Source organism: Gekko japonicus, unplaced genomic scaffold (assembly GCF_001447785.1).
Source record: "Gekko japonicus isolate JY-2015 unplaced genomic scaffold, Gekko_japonicus_V1.1 scaffold2254, whole genome shotgun sequence".
NCBI classification, from domain to species: domain Eukaryota; kingdom Metazoa; phylum Chordata; class Lepidosauria; order Squamata; family Gekkonidae; genus Gekko; species Gekko japonicus.
The window spans coordinates 64135-87055 of NW_015163672.1; the positions used below are offsets into that span (position 1 = coordinate 64135).

The window sequence follows — 22921 nt, forward strand, 5'->3', positions numbered from 1 at the left end:
AGCAGGAATATGTTTTGCCATCAGCATTCTGCATGTATTTGCAAATTGTACTCCGCTTCAAAGTCTCAGATTATGAAAGGATTTGAACTTTTTAAAAGGGGGTGAGAAGAGAGAAGGAAACTGGGAAAGGCAACAGCATGAAGACTAACCTTAAGTGTTTATTTTTAAATGACCTGTTTTTTAAAATCAGAAATATATCCGCTGAGGGCCAGTCAGACTGTGGGTGGTTATATCCAAACCCAGAACTGAAGGGGTTGGCCTGGAAACTGGATCCTTCAAAGCAGTAGACAGATGACATGGCTCTGATAACCAAACCAAGGCAGGAGGCCAGGTGGCTAAGATTTTATGCCAGGCCTGGACAATCCAGAGGCTTCCCATTTCCTTCTCTGCCTGAAGTGGGTTCTGAACTTGCTCAGGCACAATTCATGATACCTTAGCAGGCTGGTTCTGGCCTGAGGCTTCTGGTTCAAGCCTCTTAGAGGCTAAGGGCTTGGGACTTCTGATTCCTGATACTAAAGCAAGGCCGGCTGGATCGCATTGCGCTGGAAAATGTGAGTCCCCCAGCACCGACATGTATATTTTAATTGCAGCTCAGCTTTAAGGATGCTAAGTTTAGACTGAGCAATGGCTGTTGACTCACTGTGGGGTGTAAGGTGCACCAATTCCGGCTGTCAGGTGCCTGGTGTGTGTAACGCCCCCTCCTGGGGGCTGGGAGGCAGGCATATGTGCCGTTACCCGAGAGCTATCTATAGTAACTTTCTCTTCTTATTTGCTTCCAGCATCCTTGCCACAGCAGGGACACATTTCAACACCCATGTGGACCTGCGGACTCTGCGGGCGGTGCGAGTGCTCAGACCCTTGAAGCTTGTCTCAGGCATTCCTAGTAAGCATCCGGTTTCCCCTCCTCACCTCCTTGTGTCCCCCCCTTCCGCTTCCTTGGAAAGGGGTACATGGACCACTTTCTGGTTTACCAATTTGCTAGATAATGTGGGATGTAAAATTTGGGGTGATCACAGACTGCGAGGTGCCCAGGTCTCCACAGGCTCAGAACCCATGGTTGGCATTTGTTTTGGGCGTGTAAATAAAACATATATATTTTAAAAAGAGCTTGGGATACGGGGGGTGTAGGGTTGCCAGCTCCGGGTTTGGAAATACCTGGAGATTTGGGGGGGAGGTGGAATCTGAGGAGGGTGAGGTTTGGGGAGGGGCTTCAAAAGAGTATAGTGCCACAGAGTCCACCTTCAAAGCAGCCATTTTATCCAGGTGGTCTCTGTCGCCCAAGGATCAGTTGTCCTAGCAGGAGATCTCCAGCTACCACCTGGAGGTTGGCAACCATAGGATGATGCCTGGACCGTTCTTGAGGAGCCTGATGGGATCGGGCGGGGCCTGGTGGCACCTGACAGGCCTGGGGCGGCACGTGTGGCAGGTCAGAGTGAAGAACCGGGCGATGCCTAGTACCTCCGAGGTGGCACCTGAGAGGCCAGAAGACAGAGGAATTAGCAAGGCCCCTCAAGCCAGGCAGGAAGTCCGTCGGGCCCCTGCCCCTCAGCCTGAGACTTCATTCCTGGAGGCTGTGCGGTCTGGTTCACAGAGGCCGCAGAATGAGGTGGTAAGATTCGGAGGTGGTAGAATGAGCTGCACTACTTCAGACTATAGGGAAGAAAGGGTCAGATTCATAATGCTCCCTCATGTGAGGGGGAAAAGTGGATTTTGGGAATAACTCATCATTAAGACCTTCATGTCAGAAGTCTGTTGTCTGCCAGCAAAGACAGTGTTTGCTTCTTTGCTTGCTGAGCCAGACATGAACTTTGTAAAAAGCTAGCCTGCAGTGAACACCTTACTAGAACACCTGCAGTATTTCCACAGAAACGGTTTGGTAGAAACATTTCACCAAAAAACCACAGCTTCTGCCTAGTAACAGAAAGGTCAAAGAACTCTTCGGCACGACACAGGCGTAATTAGCTGATACATATTTACTGACACACCTCTGCTTAGATAATGCTTCATTAGCATGAACACACGATATATGTAAAGGGGGGGGGCGGCGACGACATGTAAAGGAGATGTGAAGAAGGCGTAACCAGAAAAAATGTGACTTCATTCCCCTAGGCCTATGGGAGATGAAGAAGGCTTTCGCAGTCAGTTTAAAGAAATGATTGTGTTTAAAAATACTGTGTAACCTTTGTTCTGGGGACCTCTGACTTTAGAGGGATTCTGCTTGATCTGCAGATAGAGCTTGTAAATCTTAAATCCGGTTGTTTGCCTCTATCATTGCAATTATTGGGGTGTCATCATTTGTGCCCTACACTCATGTAGGGATTAAGTGCAAAAAGAGATGAGTACCTCACTGCATGAAAGATTCTACCCTAGCCTTTGGTGTGCTGTGCTGGTTTCCTAATTCCAGGGAATTATTTATACACAGGGGGACTCTGAACTATCCCTCTGAAGGGGTACATTCCATTCTACCACCTCAGCTCTCTGCCGTCTCCTGCCCACTTCATTCTCCTGCCGTGTTTCAAAGTATGTTCTTTCTCTGTCTCTTTCAAGAAAACTTCAAGCCGTAATTGAAAAACTTATTTACAGATATTTCGCATCTTGTGCCTAGAAAAGAAGTGGATATTACCTTGGGTTGATTCCTGATCCTCTCAGGAGCTACAGCTAGGGTTGCCTCCGGGTAACTAATGCCCAGCAGCAGGGACATAGGGGGCGGTAGGCAACGACACTGTGCCAGTCCTTCAGTAAAACCAAAGAGTTTCCAGGGATCCAGAGCATTGCTGTGACACAGTGATGTCACTTCCAAGTTTCCCCCAGGAGTGACATCACATTGCCAAACACTGATTTTTCACACCAGTTGTTCCTCTGCTGCCCTGCTGAGCTGCGGTAGGGGGTCGGGGTTGTCAGTAGAAGATCTGGTAGTCCTAACTACAGCACAACCAGGGTTTTTCCATATTGCTACGGGCCAAGCCTCAGAAGGAGGCTAAATCACTCCAAATCACTCTTAGGCTCAACTCAGAAAGTTATTTACTAAGTACTGACTAACTAGAGTCATGTATCTCTTGGTCAAGGACTGAGAAGACGTTCACTGCACTTCCTCTGATTGGGGGGAAGGAGCATCAGAATTGGAGGTAAAAGCATCAGAGCAGCAGGCAGATGTGTTTAATAATCTGACAGCACCTGGATCATCTCTTTTAAGACAGCTTGTGAGGACTGACAAGCCAGACAAGAGGCTAGTAGCCAGTGTTCCCTCTAAGCTGAGTCCGGTTGAGCTAGCTCACAGTTTTTTAGCCTTTGGCTGACACATTTTTGTCTTACCTCAGGAAGGACGGCTCCAGAGCAAACTGATTTATGCAGCAGCCAAATGGCTCGCTCACAACTTTAATGCCAGTAGCTCACAAAGTAGAATTTTTGCGCACAAGACTCCACAGCTTAGAGGGAGCATTGCTTGTATCCAATCATGTGTCCATGGGAGGCACATGGAGTTTTCTCATAGTCATGGCCTCTACTGCAACCCCAACCCCCACAAAGATCATTCCACAGTTTGTGGGATCTGCTGCTGGGGGGAGGGACTGCAATGAGGAGAGGGGAAGGTGATAAAATTGCCTCTTCCGCTCTCTTCCATCAATAGAGCTGCACTGATGGAAGAAGGGAGAAGGAACATTTCAGTCCCTCTGGCCCTCTTCCCTGCAGTGCCCCAAGCTCTGCAGAGCTATTCCGCCATGTGGGTCTTGCAACTGCCGAACCAGTCTTTCTGAAGGCCGGAAGGGGCTGCAGGAGAGGAGAGAAACATGATGAAACCTACATTCCACGGATGGATCCTTAGATACAAGCCAGAGTCTTGTGATCAGGTGAAATCCAATCGGAACAGATAACAGGCTAACTGTAGTCTTGCACAGATCTCCTGAACTCTTGGCTCAAAGGGTCAGTGTCGAAGCGGATTTAATTCACATGAGTACTAAATTACCTCTTGGTAAATGGTCACGTTAATTTTCCCCGTCATTTGTTTAGTACTGGGAAACTAAGCCAGAGCAGAGCATTCTGGGAAACCTGTTCTTACTGAAGTTGCACTCGTAGCTATGACTACCTTGGTCTTTCGAAGCAGAACCAATTACCCAAGAGAATCTTCCTGCCGATGGAGTATCTTCCGTATACATCTGTTCTTCCTGCAAAGGATAATGCGATAGGTATAAACTTTTCGCTGTCAAAAACGAAGGTGAAACAAGAATAGTTGAATTGCTATCAGGGTTCACGTATAATGCCTTAGAAATAAAACAGCTAGCAATTAGGATGAGTTGAAACTGCTCATTTCATTTCAGTTTGGCTTCAGCTTTAAGCTCCAGCATTTCAGAATTTTGAGTGCTCTTCTCCCCCTCCCCCAAAAAAGTGAACTTAATTTTTGCTTTGAACTGGCTGCTACAGGGTCATCCAAGCGAGTCTTAAAGAGATACATACACCACTAGGAAAGCGACACACTGCCATTGGGATTGTGTTAGGTTACTCTAGGGGCTGCTGTGGTACAGAAAAGGAGGAGGGAAACAACGGGCAAGCTGCTGTACTTTAGCTAAATCCAGCTGGGTTTCCCACCAGCTTTTCCTTAACTGTTTCAGTCTCAGTGTATTTCTCCAAACTACAGCAGCTTGCCTTTGTTTTCCTCCTCCTCCTGTTCCCCAAGCCGACTGTAGGGGACAATTCAAAGGTTCAAGTGATTTTCTATTGATTATTGTTGATTTCCAGGAACCTTTGGGATAAATTCTTTGGGGCTTTTCTGGAGAATTAACAAACAATTTGAATCACTAAGCACAGTTGTAAAGAAAACAGATGTTTTAAATCAAACTTAATTGACATGTTCCAGCCCTTGCTTCAAAGAAAAGGAATTTTAATTGGGAGCAAACTGCAGGTGCTTCTGTCCCAGGTAACTTAGCTAATTTTCAATTAGGATGTACTTTCCATCTGTCATAAGTGAAGATTTATGAGAGCCTCTCTACTTCAAAGAGTGAGTTCAGGAGTTCATTCCAGCTTCTGAGTTTTAGTAATTTTAAAGAGGCTTAGAGTGTTGTAACATTTCAATATTGAAGTATTGGAATCTATAAGCAATATCTATCTGTCTGTCATCTATCTATCTATCTGCCTTTTCAGCCTATTTTAAATAGAAAACACTTTGCTTGAGAAAGCTTTAACTAATGCCAATGAAGGGAATTTTAATGGCAGAAAGCACACTGCCAATGTCAAGATTTATGGTTCCATCCTTTACTTCACAGGAACTAGAAAATAATTGGTTAAGATGTTTTTATACACTTACAACTGACCTGGCAAGGATCCACAAGCTAAGTTAAAAGGATGTCAAAATAGGGTTGAGTAAAAATTTAGTTGTATTTTCTATGCAAAATAGATCTAAGTTTTTAAGGGTGCTTTTATAACAAATAATAACTGTTAAAAGGTAAATGTCTCTGAATGTTTATAGCTGAGAACGAAAGCTTATGGATAAATGTTTCTGAATGTTTATTAAAAAGAAGAAAATCAATTAAGGTTTTAATTTTCTAATAATGAATTATGTTTAAAGCTAACAAGCTGTTGACAAGAATAAAGTTGGAAAATGACCAGGAGCTGACAAGGTGTGTAGAGAGCACAGACAAAATAGAAAACATTAATCATGGGCAGGTCAGCTAAAGAAGCTAATTAAAAGGATCAATTAAAAATGCAGAACTTGTATTATAAAAGGGTGACTCCTGCTGGTTAAAGTAAAATAACATGTCTTGAAAAAATAAGGAAATTTAAAGGTTTAAATATTCTGTTAAAATTCCCTGATGAACCAAAAATGAAGAATAATGTGTGATACAATATATCTACAGAAGCTTTATGCCATAGACTACTTTGAAACACTAAAAGAAAACATGTAAATGATTTAATTCTTTAGAATGTCATTGTAATGATATATGTTTTCATATTTGTGCATACCCTTAGTGAAAATAAGCCTATAAAATGCCTTAAGAATATTGTTATACTTTTATATGCATATATTAATGTGAAAGAACCATTTTTGTAATGAAAATATCTAAGTTTTGTACTAAAAATGAACTCGGCCTGAGAGTTCATTCAAAGGTGAAAGGAGTCTAGGTAGACAGCCAAAAGAAAATGAACACATATATAGATCAACATAATGAGACAAGCACCTGCATTGTAGAGTTGAGACGCAACCAAGTAACATCCTGTTTGTCAAATATGTGATCGATGACTGACCAGACAAAGAAATCTAAACTGAGCATGTCTAAATGATGTCAGTGATGATGTAAACTGAGGAGGAGCAAGAAGAGCATATAAGCAAGATCCCTACTGTAACACACTGAATATCCATGCTGAATTTCTTTGCTGTGAGATGTTCTTTATTAGAATAAATCTTTTTTTAACCCTTCATTGCCTGGATTAGTTTATTTCACTGTGTGGCTTATTGACTAGCCACACAAGTCAAAGAACCTTAGTGCCCTCAGGGCGTTGGCATCACGAGGAATGTTCTGCTCACGGGATCCATCAGTGGTACTTCTGTTTCATTGTGCTCTCCCTCCTTCTCTTCGTTCCCAGGTTTACAGATTGTGCTTAAGTCCATCATGAAGGCGATGGTGCCTCTTCTCCAGATAGGACTCCTCCTTTTCTTTGCTATCTTGATGTTTGCCATCATTGGTCTGGAGTTCTACAGTGGGAAACTACACCGGGCTTGCTATGTGAATAATTCAGGTACAGAACAGTGTTTATCCCCTTTCCTCTTCTGCCTTATTCTAGCCAGAGGGCACAGCTCAGATAATCACATGGAGTGGAATGGACCTCGATTGGAGCAAGGCTGGTTGTATGGTGAAAGCATTACATCACCAAGGCCCACCTCATGATGTCATCAGGCCTGGCCCCATTAATCCCAGGCTATATAGGCTCTTACCCTGCTGAGAGGGCCATTCTGGGGCACTGAGTCCAGCAATGCCTGCTGAGTCACCAAAGTGATGGTTGGGCTGCAATTCAGTGTTCCCTCTAGGCTGAGTGAGTGTGAGCTAGCTCACAGTTTTTAAGCCTCTGGCTCACACATTTTTGTCTTAGCTCAGGAAGGATGGCTCCAGAGCAAACTAATTTATGCAGTAGCCAAATCACTCGCTCACAACTTTAATGCCAGTAGCTCACAAAGTAGAAGTTTTGCTCACAGGACTCCACAGCTTACAGGGAGCCCTGGCTGCAGTCTTGGTAAACTGCATGTCCCCATCACATCACGTCCCCAGCCTTACGTTGTTCACCCTGAGTCCCTGGCTTCCCGTCAACAAAAAAGGATTGGGGGAATTGTGTTATCATGAAAAGTGTATTGTGATAAAAACTTTAAAAGAACAGGGCCTGAGTACTTGAACCCTCCTATCTTTCTCCAGAATACTGCCAGATTGTATCTGTGGGCTTTCTTCTGGAGGATGAAGTTTTATATTTTTGCGGTGGGGGCCAGTTAAGGGGAATGATAGTTTAAATGCAACGCACAGATGCAAAAGCATCATTGCACTACTGAATTCCTGCATCACGCATGAACATATTTCTCCTGCACTTTAGCATCACTCTTGAATGTGACCATGAAACTGAATCCAGGAGGGGTTGTGCATATGGATACACATGAACACATGGTGCTGTCTTATACTGAATGAGACCTTTGGTCCATCAAAGTCAGCATTGTCTACTCAGATTGGCAGCACCTTTCCAGGGTCTCAGGTGGAAGTCTTTCTCATCACCTACTTTCTACTTTTAACTGGAGATGCTGGGGACTGAACTTGGAACCTTCTGCATGCCAAGCTGATGCTCTACCACTGAGCCACAGTCCCTCCCCTAATGAAAAGTGGAGCTGTGGAGAGGACAATTTCCATCATCAGTTGCTCCCACTGAGTTCGGCAGAGAAAATAAATATGCTGCAACTTCAGGACTAACTGAAGGGGTGCAATACCTGATCATCCTGCCCCCTCCAAACTGGGGTCACCGAGAGCAATTGATATGTTTGGGCCACACAACTCTACAACAGGGTTCCTTAGTATATCTCTATGCTATCAATGGCTGTTGAGCCCAGTGGCAAAAAAATTGAACCACTGCGCTTGGGGACACCATCACACTGGGTCAGATTTTGATTTGGGTGGGGGACTAATCAGCATCTTCCCTGAGCAGAACCCTATGGAGGGGCTGCAGTGTGCATTTGGTGTAGAGCCAGTTTGGTGTAGTGGTTAGGAGCGCAGACTCTAATCTGGAAGAACCGGGTTTGATTCCCCACTCCTCCACATGCAGCCAGCTGGGTGACCTTGGGTCAGTCACAAGTTCTCTCAGAGCTGTTCTCTCAAGAGCAGTTTTCGGCTCCCTCACCCCACCTACCTCACAGGGTGTCTGTTGTGGGGAGACGGAGGGAAAGCAGTTTGTGAGCCGCTCTGAGAGTCCTTTAGGTGGTGAAGGGTGGAGTATAAATCCAATCTCCTCCTCCTCCTCTTCATTGCTGAGCAGTCTGTACAGAGCAGAGATGCTTTGTGCTGCCACCATGATTCTTGGAATAGATGGGTTCTCTGCAGGCCACTGTTGGAATGACATGGATTATGCTATTTGGGAGGTGATGTACAGATGTGTGAGGATGGTGCATGCCACTTTGAGTGGGGGAATTAAGAGGTGTAGGTGATGTGTGCTCTTTCACATCTCTGTGTTTAAAATGACATATGAATAGGCTGTTAGGAGAAGAGCTCTGAATGCTTCCATTGTGGTAAAGAGGGATGAGCTAACTTTTGAATTATGTGACTATCTGATTCACTTAGCAGCTTTTTTAAAAAAATGCTGCAACGTGGTGCTCACGATCCATCCTTGCTCGGGATCTTTGGCATAAGGGATGTTTTCGGACTTCTGCCTTCAGTGAGCTTTTTTGTACGTTAACTTAAAGGCTAAGGGATCATTGTGCTTCTGGCCAAGGGACTCTGTGTGTTGCAGTGGATTCTGGGGCATGGAGGGGGAGAGGCTCAGCAGGATCTCATGCAGACGGCCAGCCAGGCCGGTGGGCCTCATTCTTGTCCTGCGTGAACCGAGGATGTCTCTCGGAACACACTCCTCACTCCCTTGAGCCTGCAAGGAAGGATCGATAATTTTGTTTTTGCAACAATGGATCAGTAACACACAGCAAACTGTGTTTCTAGGAAGCTTTTCTGCCCTTATCGATCTTGTCCGTGAGGAACCTCGAATAGCCTTCTGGTGAACCCTGAGGTCCCCCCCCCCCAGAACAAAACCGAGTCGTGTACCAGTTCCTGCCTTGCTGTGCCCCTCTGGGTAAAAGACCGTAGCTATTTCATTTATCCATCCTCTTTATCTCTTGGGACTGCAGGTGAATTACAAGAACTGGACCCACCTCATCCCTGTGGGGTACAGGGATGCCCTGCAGGCTACGAGTGCAGGGAATGGATCGGTCCCAACGATGGGATCACCCAGTTTGACAACATCCTTTTTGCTGTGCTGACCGTCTTCCAGTGCATCACCATGGAAGGATGGACTACAGTGCTGTACAATGTGAGTAGGGCACGGAAGGCTGTGGGGCTGGGGAGCTGGGGTTGGGCTGCGGATGCTACTTTATTTGAATATGTGCCTGGTGAAGAAGGCAATTTATTCTAATGCAGTTTTTATGCCCTGGCGTGCTTATATTGACCTGTTTATTATTGTGTGGCTTGTTTTAATTGTTTCAGTTGTGAGCCTCCTTGGGTAGGTTCTGGAGAGGCAGGCGTGCAAGTTTATAAGGAAAGACATGTGCCTGGTACAAGCCATGGTTAGCATTTGACATGGGCACAAAGGAGAGACGGCGATTTAGATTCCCGCTCAACAGACACTGTGAGGTTCTCTGCCCAGCTTCTTTCCCTCCGTTGCAGCATTTTTGCACAGTCTTTCCCGAAGCGCACCTCACATCTCTATTTCATGTGCTCCTGCTCAGTTCTTTTGATCCACATCCGCACTGCAAGTTCGCTTGCTTCCGTCTCTTATGGATTTGTGTCTGGCACTTCTAGTGTTCCCGTACCGCAAGTAATTGTGAACTGGATCCTGACGCTGATTTCCTCAGATGAAAAGTATTTATTCCATCAATTTGTTTAGTTACTTCATTGAAAGACGTCATGAGTAGACCAGGAACCCTGAGGTCCAGGTTCAAATCCCCACTCTGCCATGGAAGCTGTCTGGATGCCTTTGGGTCAGTCATAGAACCTAACCTACCTTATAGGGTTATTGTTAGGATAAAATCCACTTTGGGGTCCCCATTAGGGAGAAAGGCAGAATACAAATGATGTAGATAAATAAATGCTGCCTTTCTTGCCAATAGGGATTATTTATTTATTTATTCAGATGTATACCCTGCCCTCCCAGCCTAGTCCGGCCCAGGGCGCCCAGAAGAAGAAGAAGAGAAGAAGAGATTGGATTTATACCCCGCCCTTCACTTGGAGTCTCAGAGCGGCTCACAAACTCCTTTCCCTTCCCCTCCCCACAACAGACACCCTGTGAGGTGGGTGGGGCTGAGAGAGCTCTTGACAGAAACTGCTCTTTTTCAATGACAGCTGTGCCAGAGCTTGTGACTGACCCAAGATCACATCAGCAGGTGCAAGTAGAGGAGTGGGGAATCAAACCCGGTTCTCCCAGATTAGAGTCCGCACACTTAACCACGACACCAAACTGGCTAGCATAAAATCAGCAAAAACATTTGATAGTATAGTAAAACATTTGAAACAGTATTGTAACTTGTAATGCCCTAAAGTGCTAGATCATGATGGCTTCCATCAGCTCTCTCTCTCTCCCCATGGGTGGCTCGCAGGTCTTCTATAGATGTCTTCAGTATCTTCTAGCTGGTGGTACAGGCTGTTAATGTACATTCCAGGGCGATGGGCTTCTTGTCCTAGAATCCCAAGTCTGTTGTTTTCTGTTGCCCCAGAAGGTCGGACCAGAACCCACAGGCTGAAATTAAACCAGAAGAGTTTCTGGCTAAACGTTAGGAAGAACGTCCTCACAGTTAGAGCAGTTCCTCAGGGGAAGAGGCTTCCTCGGGAGGTGGTGGGCTCTCCTCCTTTGGAGTTTTTCAAACAGAGCCTAGATGGCCATCTGAGAGCAATGTGGATTCTGTGAACTTGGGCAGATCATGAGGGGGAGGGACGGAAGGGTTGCCTCAGTGCTTAGTTCTTGTGGCCCTTTCTTACATGCCCAGAGAAATGCCGGTCACCACTTTGGGGTCAGGAAGCCATTTTTCTCCAAGCCCTGATGAACCACGTGAGCCGGGGCTAGATAGTGAGGAGGAGGAAAACATGGAGGCAGAAGGCGATTCCCCCTCCATGCAGTTTCCCGAGTGGGGGGGGGAAGTTGCTTGAGTCAGAGTAGGGGACTGAAGGCCGGAGACCGAGACCGGGGGGGGGCGGGGGGGGGGGGGATGGCTGAGCAAGAACACGAGATTTCCAACACCCTCCGCTGGCCGGGCACCATGCTGCAGAGACGACTACTTTTTAACCCATTCAACTTGCGGAGAGAGGTCCGACGGCTGAAAGGCATAGTGGAACAACTGAACCAACAGCTGCCCCAGTTGGTATGGGATCTCATGGAACAGGAGGCCGGTGGGGAGCCAGCTGGGGAAAGGCCCCCGAGGCGAGGAGAGTCCCCTGACCGATGGCAGTCTTGAGGCGTGCTGGAAGCCACCTTCGATGGTTGCCCTGAGAAGCTGCACTTCTTTGTGATCCAGGTGCGGACTATGCTCCAGGAGTGGGGGCACACCTTCCTCTCTGATGAGCAACGTGTTGAGTATGTGGCTTCACGCTTGCGGGAGCGAGTGGCCGACTGGTTCGTAGCCCTGTATAATGCAGCAGCACCGGAGTTGCGTGATGTAGAAGAATTCCTGCGAGCTTTGCAATGCCAATTTGAAGAACCTCTGGAGTTGGAGAAAGCTCGTGCACGGCTATGGGGAATTCGCCAAGGTAATCGGTCAGTCCAGGAATATTCAGAGGACTTCAAGGCCTTTGCCACTAAGTTATCGGGGTGGCCTGAGGAAGTGTTAATAGAGTTTTTCTGTGCTGGCCTGGACGTCACCGTCTTGGAAAAGGCCTTAGCTCGGGATAATCCCCTCATGCTAGTGGGGTGGCGCCAGGTGGCGTCTGAAGCGGAGAACCGTCTCGACTTGGAAAGACTGTACCACCCCAAGGGCCCCAGAGAGCCGCAGCGGAGGAGCAGTAACCACCAGGACGGGAGTCGAGGGAAGCCCCGGCCAAATACCAACAACAGAAGGCGGCTAGGAGAGTGAGACGCTGAGGACTTTTCTCCAAGGAGCAACGGGAAGCGCCCCAAGTTAGCTGAGGCACTACAAGTCACCGAGTTCCCCTCATCAAGCACCCCCTTTCCTGCTAAAATAAAAGGGGAACCTCAGGTGCAGGGAAAAGGCCAAGGACCTGCTGTGAAAGGCGCCAGCCAGCAGGTCCGTGCTCCCCCGGCATGAGACTCGGTGAGAAACAGTACCTCTTTGTTTGATGTGACTATTACTACTTATCAACTCTTGAAGGAAAGATTCCATGTTGACTCTCTAGTAACAGAACCCAAGGTCTTCACATTGTGATAAGTAGTAATTGGTAAGAATTGGGATTGCTACACGGTAAGATAAAGCAAATATTATGAAACAAATATTATGAAACAAATTATTTAGTGCCCAGTATTCGTTAGCGTGTGAGCAATAATAGAAGAAAAATTTCTACAGATATTACTACAGTAAACGTTTTTGCAACTTATCTTTACTGACTCTTTGTTATTTTTGTCACGGATGTTGTTTTTGGAATTTCACTTCCTCCTGTGATCTCTCATTTTTGGTCACTTGGAGGTTGGCAACCCTACGTTGGACGGAGCCACAGTGAAGTGTAGTGGGTTAAACGCATGTAGAAACCACTGAGACCGATGTAGTGATCAGCATGGTTTACTGGTACACAACAAAGACAAAGACTAACGGCCGGCTGGCCAACTATATACACACCCGGGGACGCCCCCCTAGGTCCCGTTGGTGGGTTCAAATCTCCCGCCACGGTCCCATTGGTCCCCCAGTGGAGAGACCAGGGGCCTAGTCCCCATTGTTCTTCCAGAGTCAAGCTCTGGGGTATTCGCTGGCCCCTGGTGGCGGTCAGCGGACACAACACACAGCCAACTCTTTTATAAATGCGTTGTTCGTCTCTCATCTTACTGAGTCCAAATGCTGACCCACTACTCAAGGCTGATTGCGGTCAACGCTGATTATGCGTCTGAGTCCTAATTTAAACACCTGCCTGGGCCATGTGGCATGATGTATGCAGCCCCTGTCATAATATTGGCCAAGTGGAAACGTGTGAGGCGTACGAGTTAGTAACAAGAGTTCAGAGCTCCCAACAACGTGAGTCTGCCAAGGGCAGGCAGACTTGGCAATTATCTAAAGTACGGCTTCTCAGTGTTTTCCCCCATCCAGCCGTTCCCGTCCCTTTGCCTTTCCTCCCTCTCCCCTCCCTGGCTGCAATAGTATGTGTGTTGAAGTGGAATAATTCCATTATAAGTATATGACACAACTCCCCTAGGAACCTGGTTGTCACGTGACTGTGCTTCAAGGCCTGGCAGACACCCACGGGTAAGGGGAGGCAGCGAGGAGGAATATGGCTGTTAATAATGGTGCTGAAGCGCAGGCCCGCTCTCCCTGTTAGGAGGCAGTGGCGCAGTCCTGTGCACAAATTGGCACTTTCCCCTTCCAGCTGGGGAACAAAGGCCCTTGCTTGTTGGTTCCTGCAGCCCGAGCTGCTGCAAATAGCTACAAATACCCACCCTCAGCACCTCGACAAGGTTACTGTAGATAATAATTATTAGTGTTCTGTCTGTGCTTGGGAGTCAGACAGACTCTGTGCTCCTCTCTTAAGAGGCTAAAGTTATTTCCTGCGTTCTGCTCAAGGCTAGGGTGAAAATGGCTGTTGAAAAATGAATGCATGGAATTGTTTATCTTCTCTTCTCTCCCGCCCACAATTAATATCCTTGACCGTTCCTACTTAACGATAGCTGCAGGGTGGCTAACAGCAGTTGAAAAGGACAATAAAATCCAATCAACAGAATCAAACCAATTACAAGTTAACAAAAACAACACTCCCTAGCATAAACAACAGTCACCAACCATAATTTCAGCAGCTTCTAATGAAACATTGGCCCCTTTCAGAAGGTCTCTGTAATCCATTTTGGTAGCCAGTTGCTAACAGATTTTTTGTGTCATTTCAGACACAACTGTTTTAGCAACCAACTGCTAATGGATGTTATTTACCTTTTCATACAAAGCTGCTTGCATCCAGTTAGCAAAGCGTGGTTGAGCCGTTCTTGAGGTAGACCGCTTTCTTCCATTTTCACCTCTTCTTTGCGCCTCTGAATTGCTGTAGTGTGCTGTTTAAAATGTCTGCAGTGCTTCCAATAGCGCCACACTTCCCCCCTACCCTTTTTTACTGTGCAATCTTCCTCAGACTTTTTTTAGTGTTCTAAATTGAGTGCTATAGCGCTAGACCAATATACCACTTCAGTTCTACAGCAGCACCATTGTGGTACTGTATCCGTCTAGTGCTATAGCGCTCAACTTAGAAAGTGAAAAAAGCTCAAGGAAGATAGTGCTGTGAAAACAGCGGGGGGGGGGGGAGCACGGCGCTGCTTAAAATGGCCAGATTGCTTCAGAGACAGCTCATTAATTAAATGAAATATTCTGTAGGAAACCCCCGTCCCTGGATCACTTTACTTGGAATCAGGCCAAGGACGGATAACCTCCGGTTTAGAACAGTTATGTGAAAGGGGCCTTAAGTAGAGTCTGGAACATTCATACCTCCCCAGATGCTCATGTAACACCAGTCAGGTCTTGGGTGCCCCACAGAGTTGCCAAACTCCAGGTGGGACCTGGAGATCTTCTGTTTTTAGAACTGATCTCCAGACTACAGAAATCTGTTCCCCTGGAGAAAATGGCTGCTTTGGAGGGTGGACTCTGTGGCCTTGTACCCCTCCTGAGGTCCCTCCCCTCCTGTCCCGAAACCCTGCCCTCTGCAGGCTCCGCCCCTAAAATCTCTAGGTATTTCCCGACACAAAGCTGGCAACCGTAGTGCCCAACCTGACTCTCAGTCACATGTTCATATGGTGATTAACCTTTACAAGCCTCTCCATTGCTTTGTATAGCTCCGAATGCTGTGACGGGGAAGGAGGGCATCTGGCTTACCTCCTGTCCTGTTTTTGCCAAAGGAAATGGCCGCTGGGGGGTGGCTGTTTGCCCCTTCCTTGGGCTCCATGTGTCTATCACAGGGCTAATGGAGGCTGAGGAAGGGGTAAACAGGGACCCCTATGGCCATTTTCACTGGCAAAAAAAGGTGCAGGAGGGAAGCCCGAAACCCTTCTTCCTACTCCCAGTATTTGGAGCGGCATGGAGTGACAGAGAGGTTTTTAAATGTTAAAAAGGTAAAGGTTCCCTTGCTCAAAAGCCAGTCGAATCCGACTCTAGGGTTGCGGTGCTCATCTCCGTTTCAAAGCCGAAGAGCCAGCGCTGTCCGAAGACGTTTCCGTGGTCATGTGGCCGGCATGACTAAACACCGAGGCGCACGGAACGCTGTTACCTTCCCACCGAAGGGGTACCTATTTATCTACTTGCAATTTCTTGCTTTCGAACTGCTAGGTTGGCAGGAGCTGGAACTAGAGACGGGAGCTCACTCCGTCATGCGGCAGATTCGGGTCTCGAACTGCTGAACTACTGACCTTCCACAGCCTGCAGTTCAGCGTCTTAACCACTTGAGCCACCGCAGCTCAATGTTAGTCCCTGCCTAAACGTGTGACGGAGTGTTGGGCTGGGCACGTGTGACCTGGCTCGTGCCACATGTAACATGTATTGTGGCAGTTAACTAAGCCCCTAGAAACAAAAGGAGGCAGATGTTATGAACCTTTCTAGGAAAAGAGTTCCTGAATGGCCCCTGAGAAGTCTCTGCTTAAACAATAAAGGCATTTGGGGCAAGGCTTCTCTGATGACAGAAGCAACTGTGGAATTTGTAAAGGGCTATCGCTACTCCTGTCATCCAAAGCTCAGGGGCTGTACCACCTTTTATGGATGGCTCTCTCTTTGGGATGCAACACTATGGTGCCACTAGCCCGGTGCCTATTCTAGGCGCTACTGAGCCTCCCTTTACTCTCTAGAACTGACAGGTGAAGCTAGGAAGGGTACGTTATGTATCCTGGCAAGGCCAGGGGAAGTCACAGTCTAACTTTCTGGTAGAATAGAGTATATGCTCAGGTTCGGGGGCAAAGTATTTTATTTATTTATTTTAATAATCTATACATCGCCTTCTTTTTTACCTCAGGGTGGTTTCCCCCCCCAAAAAAAGGTTAAAACATTACAAAACCCCCCAAATAGCATGATAATAATAATTTAAAAAAACAAGAATAAGAACATAAAAAGAGCCCTGCTGGATCAGAACCATGGTCCAGCTACTCCAGCCTCCCATCTCACACAGGGGCCAACCCGTTCTCTGGATGGCCAGCAGCAGGGCCTAGAGGCTGAGGCCTTCCCCTGAGGTTGCCTCCTGACTCTGGGATCCAGAGCTATAGTGCCTCTGAATGTGGAGGTTCCCCTCAGTCACCATCCTGAATAATTTGGTGTTATCTGCCAGTGTGGGCAGTACACAACTCACTCCTAGTACCAGATGGCTGATGAATAAATTAAACAGTGCCGGCCTCAATACTGATCCTTGTGGGACCCCACTGCTTACTTCCTCCCATTGTGAGAACTGTCCATTGATGCCTACTCTTTGCTTCCTGTCATTTAACCAGTTTTTAATCCATGAGAGAACCCGTCCTCTCATCCCGCGACTGCTAAGTTTACTCAGGAGTCTTTGGTGAGGTACTTGGTAGCGGCCCAAACCTCATCCGAAGCCCTGTCCAACGAGTCAGGACTCGTAGAGTCCCCTGAAGAGTGCCAGTGACAGTGCCTCCCCTTCTCTCTTCAGGAAGCCCTTCCTGCAGAGCAAGAGCAGGATGGAGAAGGCGTGGACTCTGGTCAATGCCTGCAGGTAGGGGTGTACCATTCCCCAGGTGGAGGCAGAGGATTCCCTGCTTTTGCGGGCTCCTGCTCGCTGCCAGCCAACTGTCTGGTGGGAGGAAATTTCCCCATCTTGACACCATGCACGATGCACTAACGTAACCCGGAAGTAACATCAGTGGATCAGTGACGTCAGGGGGTGACATGCTGCTTTGTGGATAAAACTCTGGTTTGAGGCCATTTTTACCATAGAGTTTTGCCCAAAAAGCAGAGTGTCGCCTCCTGACATCGCCGACGTTCTGATGTCATTTCCAGGTGATGTCACTTCTGGGTAATGCCAGCACATTGCGTTCCATCCCGGCCAACCCCTGGGATGCCCCCCGAATCTCCCTGCCGGCACAATGAAGGGACCAGCCAACACGACCTGCAGGCCATTTAAAATGTGGAAACAGCCAGAAGGTGGCAGCCTGAACAGCACAGCTGGTAACCTGTAGGAGGAGACAGTTCTTCAGCTACGTGGGCTTATGGTTGGAGATCTCCTGGGGTTACAACAGATCTCCAGGCAACAGAGATCAGTTCACCTGAAGAAAATGATTGCCTCGGAAGGTAGAGTCTGTGTAAAGTACTCGGTTCGATACATCACGACTCGGACAACGACATAAGAAACACACGTTTACTCAGTACTTCACACTACAAAAGACAAAGGGCCGCGTGGCCAACTATATACATATCCAAGGGAACACCCCTGGATCCCATTGGGGGGGTTGAATTCCCCTCCAAAGTTTCTATTGGTTCCCCTAGTGAACCTTAGGAGCCTAGTCTCTATTGTTCTTTAGGAATCAAGCTCTGCTCGCCTGGCCATCGCCTCGTGGCGGTTCCCAGGACACAACAGTCTATGCCATTAGACCCCAATTAAGTCCCTCCCCTCCCCAAACCCCGCCCACCTCAGACTCCACCCCCCAAAATCTCCAGCTATTTCCCAACCTGGAGCGGGCAACCCTAGGTGGGCCATGAAAGGCTTTAAAGCACCTTGAATCAAACTCAAAAGCAAACTGTTGGCCAGCATAAAACTGGGCTGCCTTATTCTGGACCACTTTCTGGGTTTTGTGGGATTTCCGGCCACTTGCTTACACTTGGATCCTTTTCAGAGTGTAACCTCACATGTTTTGCTCAAGCAGTATGGATACTACGACACTTCAAGCTTCAAATGAAGGTGCTTCTGTTTGGAACTGAGCGTTGCCATCCTAGTAGAGTTTACACCTGAGCATATGAACTGCAGTGGACCTACAAGGGATGGCACTCTGAATTCTGCAGAAAGAGGTAGTCAATGTGATTCAGTAGAAGCACAAGAAAAGGGATAGCTAAAGCAATATTTGTCCATCTGGGCTCAAGTATATTTTCCTCCATGCTCTTGTGTGCCGTTTGCGCAAAAGTTGTTAAACTGGAGTAAAAAAAAATATTGAGAGTAGTGGACATAGATTCACCACCAGTGGTATTGTGTATATTGTAGTTTCTTTTCACTCTTTTCCTTCCTTTCAATCTCTGCATCTTGCAACAACATCTCCGGAGGATGCTGTGATGAACACTGAAGTCTAATATGGGAGATGCCAGGAAGGCAAATCCCTCTGGTGACAATTCTTCCAGTTCAGCCTTTCTAAAATATAACCCCTGTTTTTCACTCAACAGTAAATTACTCTAATTTTCAGAAAAGCCACAAAGGTTAACGAGGGTTAATCAGGAGGCTGAATACATTTTAAACTCTACTTTAAAGACATTTGATTTATGACCCAAAGCAAATCAAGTAAGTTTAAGACTCTCATAAGTGGCGTGAATAAAAAGATTGGGGCGGGGATGATTTTTAGCAGGGCTGCTTTGTTACATGGAAGGAATTGATTCTGTGCATGTAGAGATGTGTCATTTCCTCCAGATTGCTTACTGGGGTCCCAATATGGACAAAGATTAAAAGAAACATGTGAACAGCAGCTGAGCAAACTCGGGCCATTTAGCCTGGCTGTTTACATGCAGAGAAGCAACTATTTAACATTCATTTGGTCCTGGCTGATCTAAGCACTGTACAGAATTTTTTATTCATAGGCCTGTTCTGCACATGCTGCAGGAAAAAAAGATGATAGAATCCCACGGAGGGTGAAAGTAGTGCGTGAATGTGCCATTTTTGAAAGCAATCACGCCTAAAGAATTAACCTGTTAGCCTCTAGGTGGGGCCCGGGGATCTCCCAGAATTACACCTCATCTCCAGGCAACAGAGGTCCATTCTCCTGGAGAAAATGGATGCTTTGGGGGGTGGACTCCATGGCATTGTACCCCACTGAGGTCCCTGTCCTCTCCAGGCTCCACTCCTGAATCTCCAGGAATTTTTCAACCTGGAGCTGACAGCCCTATTCTCCCCCACACACACTGCCTTCTGGGGCCTGGGGGGGACCTGACAACCCTATTGGAGAGAGAGGTGCTGATACAGCCTGCTCTTTTTTATGTTGGCAGGGGCTTTTAGGCAGGGGAAGCTTGCATACTGTGATTTCCCCCAGCATTCTAAAGTGGTATGGCCTATTCTGCCGCTTTCAGCCTCTACTGCATCATTTCCACCTCTTGCTGCTGCATGCATAGACAAAGGACACAGTGATCCATATACTTGAAAACAAGGGTCTCCGCAAATGTTATACACTTCCAGTCCTGAGAAATGCTTCCACACAAGGCAAGGCTCAACAAGTCTTAGCCTAATATCTGTTCTAAGTGCCAAGGCTCAGCCTTGGAAATATAGAGACAAGGGCCCCTGAATATGAGCAAAAACGTATCTTGGATACAGCTGAGAAATTGTAGCATGTCTAGAAATATCTGGAGTGAGTAGGAAGGGCTTCTAGAGCAGTGGGTAGGCTTGCCAGTCTCCAGGTGGGGCCTGGAGATCTCCTGGAATTAGAACTGATCCCCAGGAAACAGAGATCAGTCCTGTTAGAGAAGATGTTTGCTTTGGAGAGTGAGTTCTATGGCTTTACACCCCACTGAGGCCCCACCCCTTCCAAAACACCTCCTTCCTCAAGCCCCATTCCCAAAATGCCTGGGTTGGCAACCATAGGGTGGTCTGTCCAGAGACCTTGAATTCTACTCTCTCTTTCTCCCCATAGAAATTAAGCACAGTGTGACAGAACAGGCCTGCTTGACCTTCAGACCCTGTTCTGTTTACCCTCTCTGTTGGATTACCAACTCCTGGAGGGAGCTATTCCTCTTCCTTTCACTATGGTATGCACTGCCACCACCTGTTCCTTTTAGGGGTCCTGGCTGAGAGGAACAGGACTCTCAATCTCCCTTCCCAGTTCTGTGGCACATGGACATCCCAAGACATGCTGTAGGGGAAGCTTAAAGTGTCGTGAGGGCGTTTGCCACCAAGACAAATGGAAGCAGAGCAGGTGGAAGAGGAAAACCTCCAGGAGGAGAGTTCAGAAAGGAATAGCAGGGGAAGGGAGGAAATCAACCCTCATAGGATGCCCGTTTTGAGCCAACTGAATTGTGTACAGTGTGCTGGTCAGACCTTTGTGGACTTCGGCATTGACTGGGAAGGGTATCAGCCAATAACAAGAGGAGTCTCTTTCTTCCTACCTGGAAGGAAGTGGGAGAGGCTGTGTGAACTCCCGGGGTCTGTTGCTGGACCTGGAGGCCTGTCCTCTAACACAGGTGTGTGTGCAGAGGAGACAAGAGAGGTATCTGTTTCTCTCAGTAAATAAGATAGATGGAATAAGATGAATAAGAACAGTGATATAATTGAAATGGGAAGCCATTCGAATGTGAAGGGGACTGTTAAACATGGGCCCCGGACACACAAGAGGTTTTGGGCCGGTAGAGGGACGGAACGGGGATGCAGCAAACGTGCACGATCCCACAGCAGCATCTGGGAATCGTGCTGCTTGCGTCCCCGATCCGCCCCTTCCACCCAAAACCCTGCACCAAAACAGAACTACCTAACTTGGTGGTTCGTCTGAGAAGTGCGCCCCAAGCCCGGCCGTGGGATCGCCGGTGCGTCCTTGCGCCGGCGCGTCCCCACCCCCTGGCCGAACTGCGCATGTGTGAGCATGTGCAGTTCGCCAGCCTCCCCTTCCCACCGTAGCTTTCTCCCCGGCATCTGATCGTGCCGGGGAGAAAAGGCGCCGCGGCTCAGGCGATCCGCGCTTTGAGTGAGTTTTCCCCTGCCGTGTGGCAGGGGCCATGGTTGAGTTTTGTGTGTATCAATTGCCTTCCGGGGACTAGTTTAGGGAAGCTTTGTAAACTGGAACAGAAAGATGCTTGTTGTTTTCCGTTCTTCTTTCAGACCCTCTCTTTGCCACGAATGCCTTGCACTGGTGGGTGGATTCAAGAAAATGCTGGGGTTAGAAACTTCTGCAGTTTTAATTTTCAAGACGCGAGGCGCAGGAGTCTGTAGCTCATTTGAAAGTGACTTTTTGATGATGGGTGACAAGATCATAGCGACAAGAGAGAAAAGATGATTAAGCAGTGGTAGAATGTGTGTGAAGTTCAAATACAGAGTTTACACCCACAGTACTTGCGTTAGTTATCTTCACAAATGCATTGGTGTCCTTGGATGGTAATTCTCAAGAGCTGGCTTCGGATTCCCACGGAGGTGGCTGGAATATCGTTAATTGTATTTCTCATGTGTTATTATTTTTGCCTTGACCTGAATGGCCCAGTCTAGCCCAGTCTTATCAGGGCCAGCGTGACATTTCTCTTTCCATTGGAGCACAGGAGGTTTTCCTTTGCTCTGGTTTTTAAGGGAAAGCCCTAGGAGCTCTGGAGGCTCTGGTCACACACAGTACAGCATCACCTGGAAGTTCCCAAATAAAGCAGGGCCGTGTGGTGTGGCACCTTGACCTGGACGGCCCAGGATAGCCTGATTTTGTCAGACCCCAAGGATCCCAAGCAGAGTCGGCCTTGAATGGGAGACCACGAAAGTACTCGGATGGGACACCACTGAAGACGTTCAGGCAAGCCACACCGCTGTTACTCTCTTGCCTTTAAAACCACACAGGGTTGCCATAAGCTGTGACTTGACGGCACTTTCTACCATAAATTATTTTTATTTATTTACTGAAAACCAGAATTCAAGCCCTTGTTTCTTCCAGATGGCTGGGGCTCAAGTCAGGTATAAATCAGAACCCTCATAAATAACATCCACAAGAGACGCTACAGAAGCCATGTCTGTGTCCATGTCTGTGTCCATCTCGGTTGGGGAGAGAGGCGCGTAGATAGAGAATGAAGGATTCTTAACAGAATGTCAGAACCCACAGCCAACAACGTAGTACACGCTTATCAGGAAAGGTAATACTTTATTGAGGAGCTATAGATGCATTAACATAGGCACTGTTAAAAATGGCAGCTGCCCCTGGGGCATAATAGGATATAGGGTATTCGTATGCTCAACACTGCCTCCACTGTCTATACTACAGTGGCTTTACAGAGGGTCACCACTAGCCACCTGTGATAGCAGTATACCAAAAGGCATGGCTATGTTCTTTTCCTCCTAAGTCAAAGATAAAATGACTAAGAATTTTGTCAATATAGAAATTGCAGGGGTGGGTGGGAAAAAATGACTGGGAATAAAGAACATTGCAAAATAAAACAAAAGCATAACGTGTGTTTTCCTGCTTTCCTCTCTGTTATATGTCTAATGTACAAGATTTTATATGCAAATGTTTAGAGGTTTCAGAGGCCGGTTTCAGGTTCTTTTCCTCCCGAATGAAAAGGTATACTGAGACACACACAAAAATATGCTTAGAGAAAATGTCAGCGTTGACTGAAATTTTCAATTTTCCAGTTGGAAAAATCAAAAAGGGAAATAACGAAGCTGATATTACAGACGGGAAAATGACATGGCATTTATGTCTATTCAACTTGGTT

General features: G+C 47.2%; 1 protein-coding gene across 1 annotated transcript in view; it reads left to right on the plus strand.

Annotated features, from left to right (window-relative positions):
* Window positions 1–723: 723 nt before the first annotated feature.
* The window catches only part of LOC107107455 (voltage-dependent R-type calcium channel subunit alpha-1E-like), a 227571-nt gene continuing 205373 nt past the window's right edge, over window positions 724–22921 (plus strand). Inside the window, exons 1-3 of the mRNA XM_015407758.1 lie at window positions 724–883; window positions 6574–6726; window positions 9353–9534. Of these exons, the coding sequence (XP_015263244.1) occupies window positions 724–883; window positions 6574–6726; window positions 9353–9534 (495 nt within the window). The remainder of the gene's footprint in view (window positions 884–6573; window positions 6727–9352; window positions 9535–22921) is intronic.